Below are 6,877 nucleotides of genomic sequence, written 5' to 3'. Positions count from 1 at the left end.
GCCTTTATAACTGGTGAAGTGCAATACAGTAGTTCTAGGAAGTACCTCATACTGAGGTAGAAAGATGAATTACCTCTTATCTGTGTGATTTGCTACACTGGTTATAACAGAGCTATATATATAAAACATAAAAGTAGAGCTGTAAGGGAGGCATGGCTCAAGGATTACTTAAATGTGTTGTGCAAAGTAGAAGAGCAGAAACAAGAAGTGAGCCAGTCTACAACACCATCTAGCCCGCTCATTAGAAATGCATCCTCGCACCCCACAAATAGAAGGCTGCACCTGTGCGTAGGTAGAAGGGAATGCGGTTTTGACAGCAGAGGGAAAACCGACCATTCACAGGGAGAAAGAAGCCTAAGGAAAAAAAATGACAGTGATTTAATGCCTCTGGATTTCAGCACAGTCATTGTACAAGGTGCTGGGATGCTTCCTCTACTGGCATTGAGTAAGGTCCAACCTGTGCATGGGGGTATGGACTCCGGTGTAACTAGCCAGAATAACAGACTTGTGAATGCAGGTATGTATTCAATACAGTCTGGGTTTTGTGTTGCTCAGTGATGGTAGGGTTTCGGAGGGCTTATTTTAATATAAGTCCTCATTTTTTTTACAGAATTTAATTTTAATTACCCTGCTATGCATGATGGCACTGAAAATAAACTAAAGGAGAACAACAGCCATAGGGGAGTACTGAACCACTTGGCTTTATTTTCATTTCTAAATTACAATGGCATTGTTTGGAACTAGACAGGGATGTGGTAAGAGGAGGAAAAAGTACAGAAATAACCTACATTCAGCTAAATGTATGTAGAAAAGTGTATGAATTCCAACATGTCTTCCAAATATCAAAGTTACTGGGAGGGATTTTGAAAGATGAGCGCATCAAGTCACTGGAAAGCCGAAAGTGGGTCTTTCTCATCTAGTAAGATGGTAATAAGTTCTATACATAGCAAAGCAGGTTCTCCTGAGGCAGAAAAATAAGACAGAAAAATTTCTTAGCAGGAAGAAACACTGATATATGTCCAAAGTGGAAATATACTGAAACAGGGGCTGACAACTTCTCTTATGACTTCAAAGCTCCTTTCAGGTTTTCCCAAAACCTCTTCTGCTGCTCTTCACCAGGAGGCCACTCCAGGTAGGTCTTTGTGTTCATGATCTTCCGCAACTTGCAGAACCTCTTGGGAATCGCTTTGCTCTGGATGGGCTCCAGGAGGACGAGAATCGCTGCATCGTTGTTCTCATCAAAGAGGCGGAAGTGGGAGAAGTCCAGCTCGTATTTGCACCACTCGCTCTGCACAAAGTGCTCGGACAGCACAAAGAGCGTTTTGTGGCTCTTCTCTATGGAGTCAATGATATTGTCCACGATCCACTTCCCCGGCACAAAGTCCCGCTTGTGCAGGCAGAGTCGAAAGGGGGGGCAGGCCTGCTCCAGCTCCCGCACCATGATGTTTTCCACCCAGTCAGAGTCATTCTCGCTGTAGGACACAAAAGCATCGTAGCAGATGTCCTTTGCGGGGGCGCGCTTGGGCTTCCGCTTGGCTTGGAGCCATGCCCAGGTCATTCGCAGGTACCAGACCGCGTGGTACTTGTAGCCAACGGCCACGAGGACAAGGATGACCAGGAACACCAGGACGCAGATCAATGACACCACAAGGGACCTGTGGCACTCCATCAGGGAGAGGTGCACGGCTCCAACCTGCGCCCCTCTCACTGCCAGGGGAGAGTCACAGATGTACTTGTCTGGCCACCCCACCAGCACCTGGACCAACCCGGCCTGGTGCTGGATGAAGGACAGGAATTCACAGGAGCAGATGAAGTTGTTGTCGCTGGCATCCAGCAGCGCCATTTTCTTGAAGGCCTCAAACTCTTCCCTGGAGAAGCTGTTGAGCTTGTTTCTTCTGATTGACATGGCCACTAAGTTAGGAATGGGTGCAGCACCGGGCAAGGTCTTCAGCTGGTTTTTTGCAAGGTACAGCTCTTTGAGAAATGGGAGCTGCAGTTCAAACTCCTTCAGGTTATTAGCACTAACGTCCAAAACTTCCAGCGTCGGGGGAATGCAAGTTGTTAGTTTAGGGATTTGAGTGCTGGAGAGGTTTAAGTATTTCAGGTGTTTTGGCCATTCACACACATCTGGAATCTCACCAAAATTGTTTTGGCTAATGTCTAAAATAATTAATTTTCGTAGATGAGACAAACTTTTACCTGTCATTTCCAAGTCACTCAGTGAATTCTGACTTAAATTTAGAGTTTGTAGTGAGGGCCAAGCACGCTGGCAGGCCGAATGCTGCAAACTCTGGTCCCCAAGCAAATTTGCACTGAGGTCAAGGTACTCTAATGACAGGAGACGTCTCGAAAGACTGCAGGGTACCAAAAAGACCTTGGTGTTTTTAACTGTGACTTTGGTAAGAAGAGATAGTAGTCCTTCCACAGCCTGAAGATCTGTAAACAAATAAAATTCTTCTATAGATAGTTTCTCTATTGTCAGAACTCTAAGAGTCTGTGATTGGTTTGCTTGAATTTGTATTTTCCATTGTCCGGTTCCCAAGAGTCTACAGTCTATCAACTCCACCTCCACTAGCTTTGGCATGTCTTCTAAAACACTGACAATCTCAGGCACAGTAGCATCTGTTAATAAGGCCTGTTTGAAAGAAATTTTCTTTGCAAAAGAAGAAGCCATGACTCTCAATAGTTGCATTTCAGCAGGTATACTGAATGGTATTTTTCTCACTTCCAACCAAGTGACAGAGTGTAGAAGGTCCCTGACAATTGCTGAGAATACATTAATACTTCTTATGTCTATGATCGTGTGATTTATCTTCTTAATCGACTTCAGACTTCCCGGCTCATACTGACTGAGATTGCCACCGTCAATCCACAACTTGTCGAGAAGCTCAATGCCATCAAAGTTCCCTTGCCTTATCGTGGAGAACCACTGGTTGCCCAGGTGGAGGGAGCTCAGGTTCCTCAAGCTAGAAAAGGGGGAGCTTTCCCCCAGGTCTCGGTAGGAGTTCCCTTGAAGGTGGAGGTGCTGGAGTGAAAAAAGGTGCCCAAACCACGCAGGGGACAAGTGAGCCAAGGTGTTATTTGATAAGTCCAAGAGCTCCAGCTTCCCAAGGGAACGAAACGAGTCCTCGTCTATTGAGCTGATGATGTTGGACTGCAGCAGCAGGACTCTCAGGTTCACAGTCTGCTGTAGATCCTGAGATCGGATGTGCTTTATCCTGTTGTGGGCCAGGTTTAGTGTTGTGATTTTGTCCGTGAGCCCTGGAGGAATGAAGTCCAAGCCCATTGAAGAGCAGTTGCAAAGCTGAGTGGCATCGCATGAAGGACAAGCCTGCTTCAGCACTTGCTCTTCGGAGAGGTTTGCAGCTAAGACCATGTAGATGGCCCACACTTGCCAGGTGTGTGTAGTTCTTGGTTTATGTTTTGTTTGGTTGAACATTTTCCTGTAGGAAACAGAAAGGATAGAAAGTAGTGTCTATTTTCAGTTTTGAACAGCAACTGAAAACAATTGAAAACCTATGCACTTTTATTAGGAGATTCAGATTCAAATTTTTTCTTCTAAGAGTTTTCCTGTGACGTCAGTCTTCTGCTCTTACTTCAGCTACTCAGTCCTGCAAACATGGTGCGCTACTCATCTCTGAAGTACAGCCATATCATGTCTCAACAGTCATAAAAGACCATTTTTAAGGTCCTGCCTTTTCCTACGTACATTGGCTCTTGCCTCTTACATCTCTCACTTTATGCCTCCTCATAGCAACAAAGCTATGGCTGGATGTTTCAACCCTACACAGGGGAAGACGGTTAGATCAAGCGCAGCCTCAGTTAAGTTTGCAGCTCACACTGAGTTGGGCAGGAGTGTTGCTCTGCTTGAAGGTAAGAACACTCTACAGCGGGATCTGGACAGACTGGATCGATAGGCCAAGGCCAACTGTATAACGTTCAACAAGACCAAGTGCCAGGTCCTGCCCTTGAGTCACAACAACCCCATGCAGCGCTACAGCTTTGGGGAAGAGTGGCTGGAAAGCTGCCTGAGGGAAAAGGACCTGAGGGTGTTGGTTGACAGCTGGCTGAATAAGAGCCAGCAGTGTGCCCAGGTGGCCAAGAAGGCCAATAGCATCCTGGCTTGTATCAGAAACAGTGTGGCCAGCAGCACTACGGAAGTGGTCCTTCCCCTGTACTCGGCACTGGTGAGGTTGCACCTCAAATACTGTGTTCAGTTTTGGGCCCCTCACTACAGGAGGGACATTGAGGTGCTGGAGTGTTTCCAAAGAAGACAACAAAGCTGGTGAAGGGTCTGGAGCACAAGTCTGATGAGGGGTGGCTGAAGAAACTGGGGTTGTTTAGTTTGGAGAAAAGGAGGCTGAGGGGAGACCTTATAGCTCTCTACAACTACCTGAAAGGAGGTTGTAGCAAGGTGGGTGTCAGCCTCTTTTCCCAATAACAAGTGATAGGATGAGAGTAAACAGCCTCAAGTTGCACCAGGGGAGGTTTAGATTGGATATTAGGAAAAATTTCTTCACTGAAAGGGTTGTCAAGCACTGGAACAGGCTGCCCAGGGAAGCAGTTGAGTTACCATCCCTGAGGGTATTTAAAAGACAGGTAGACGTGGCACTTAGGGATAAGGTTTAGTGGTAGACTTGGCAGTGCTAGGTTAATGGTTGGACTTGATGATCTTAAAGGTCTTTTCCAACCTAAATGATTCTATGGTTCTAAATGCTCACAGCCTTCGTAGCGTTAGCGGGTCCATCTCGTATGGCTACCCATGAGGCAGAAGCTCAAACAGAGCGTGCCCGCCCCCTCGGCCCTTTGAGTGGGCTGTGGCTTCTGACACCCCAAAATTTCCCTGAAGAGATTTTGGCGTCCCCTGCTTGAAGTCTCACCAGCCTCAGGGCTTCTAAAAAGCAGACCTGCACAGGCTCCCGGCACACCCTTTTTTACACTGTGTAAGCAATTTACATTCTTTACTGGAAAGGCAGAACAAGCTGATATGCAACCAAACAAGTCTATCGCCCTTTTCTGTAAATCAACACTGGTAATAGATGGGAATTGGATGTTACCGTCACCCTATAAACAGTGGATGTAATTAGAACAATACTGATTTTAATTTACAGAAGGGCTGTGTTTCCTGCCACGGGTGCCAAAGAACATTTCACCGTTGGCTACACCAGAAAATAAGTCACTCATTAAAGCTCACAAGCTGCTGCAAACAGCTCCAGTACCGCAGACAAACAGTACCCCTAAATCCTGAATAAGCAGAAAGTAAATACTTACCTCGTGTACTGCATGCTGCCTTTCAGTCTCCCCGTCTGCTGACCGTGTACTCTGGGATCCAAATGGTCACCTCATACCTGCGAGTACAACAAAAAGCCGGGAACCCTCTGGCAGGCCTGATGCGACGACAGTCCCGGAGTGAGAAAATATTTCAGCCAGCAGTCCTCAAACAAAGATTTACGCTGACAGTTTCCCAACGTCCTCTAACTGCTCAGCCAGTGAAGCATACCGGTTTGCACAGCTTTCCTTTAGTAAGAACTAAGGATACCACGGCTTCTGAAGGGTTCGGCATTGTCCGACACGCACGGCACTGCCCTTCAAACTCACATTTCAACCGTTTCTATTGCTGCCGCTGAGAGGGGACACAAATACGAGCGTAGATAGTGTTTGGACTCTCTTCCTCGTGAGCTGAAATTCAGTGGCAAATCTCTCTCCTTTTGTCGGTCATCGCCCATGGCTGGAAAGGCTGATGCAACGATTTTACACAAGTCATTCTTTCACAACCACTTCCTCTAGCATTAAGTGCAGAAATAGTTCCTAGGCAGAACTGCATTGACCTCCTTGTATCTCTACTTTCGATACTTACTATTATTTGGTACATGTTGGGGTAGGTGTCAACTGTACTGAGCAGCACAACATCTCAGCACAGCCAAGTTATTTTGTTGTGTAGCTTCTGTAAAATGTTATTATCACTATATAGATTGATATATATATTATATTGATATACTTGTTGGAGTCAAATTGTTTAGTCAAAGAGGGTACTAGAGAAACACTCAGTATCTTTTTGTTTCCCAGGACACCACAGTCATATGTTATCAACAAATAGAAAATGCATAAGAATGGGAATGATATTCTGTCTGAGAAAGAAGACACAGTTTGAAAGAAAGTATCCCTCTGTAAATATCCAAGGCAATTTTGAGAGGGGAGGTTTGGTGATATTTATTTTAGCCTGACTGAATGGAAACATACAGCTGGTCAAATGGCCGAGCACGCTGCACGCAGGAAGGGGTAGGGAGTCTTCCTACCAGCTCTGAAAGGGAAACCCATTGAATTCGAACACCAAACCTTCCTACTGCCATTTCCATTTTTTTTTTGTTTCCCCGTGCACAGAAATTGTCGCGGTCTGCTGCCTGCTTGTACCGGGGGGGTACCTGCCTGGGAGCAGACAGACCGACCCATTCCTGCCACCTGCCTGGCCATGTGTCAGAGGGCCCATGGTGGCATCTGTGTGCTCAAGGGTGGCAAAGCCCGGGCAGAAACCTGAGGGCATCTCATAACAACCCTCAGTCCCGCTACGTTAAAGTTAGCGTTGCACATTAGGTTAAGAACTTGACACTTCCCAAAAAAGGGAATTGAAAGACTGAGATACCCTTGTATTTTTTGTCTGTTACAGAAGACAGATGACAAGCATAATGACCTTTTTAAAGCAGTTTTACTGGGGGGTGGTGTGGGGAATAGAGACAGAGCGGGCTGTGGGACACAGCAGAGAAGGAAAATGGCGTTTTAGTGAAGGGATGTCACCAACTTCCCAAAAGCTGCCTGTTCCTTCTGGCACCTCTCAGCTGAAACAGTTCTAATTCTTAAAAAGAGAAGACTTTCAGTTTTC

At 46.1% G+C, this 6,877-nt stretch overlaps 1 protein-coding gene across 1 annotated transcript; it reads right to left on the bottom strand.

Moving 5' to 3' along the window:
- Nucleotides 1-710: 710 nt before the first annotated feature.
- LOC309671834 (toll-like receptor 2 type-2) lies at nucleotides 711-5,375 on the bottom strand. Its single transcript, XM_082483133.1, has 2 exons — nucleotides 5,272-5,375; nucleotides 711-3,443 (listed from the first exon to the last, which is right to left on the bottom strand). The coding sequence occupies exons 1-2, from the start codon at nucleotides 5,283-5,285 to the stop codon at nucleotides 1,061-1,063; spliced, it is 2,397 nt and encodes a 798-aa protein (XP_082339259.1). The 5' UTR covers nucleotides 5,286-5,375; the 3' UTR covers nucleotides 711-1,060.
- Between the last annotated feature and the right edge of the window lie 1,502 nt (nucleotides 5,376-6,877).

This window comes from Vanellus vanellus, assembly GCF_965231255.1.
Source record: "Vanellus vanellus genome assembly, chromosome: 4".
NCBI lineage: Eukaryota > Metazoa > Chordata > Aves > Charadriiformes > Charadriidae > Vanellus > Vanellus vanellus.
This window is presented reverse-complemented; position numbering and strand designations above follow the sequence as displayed.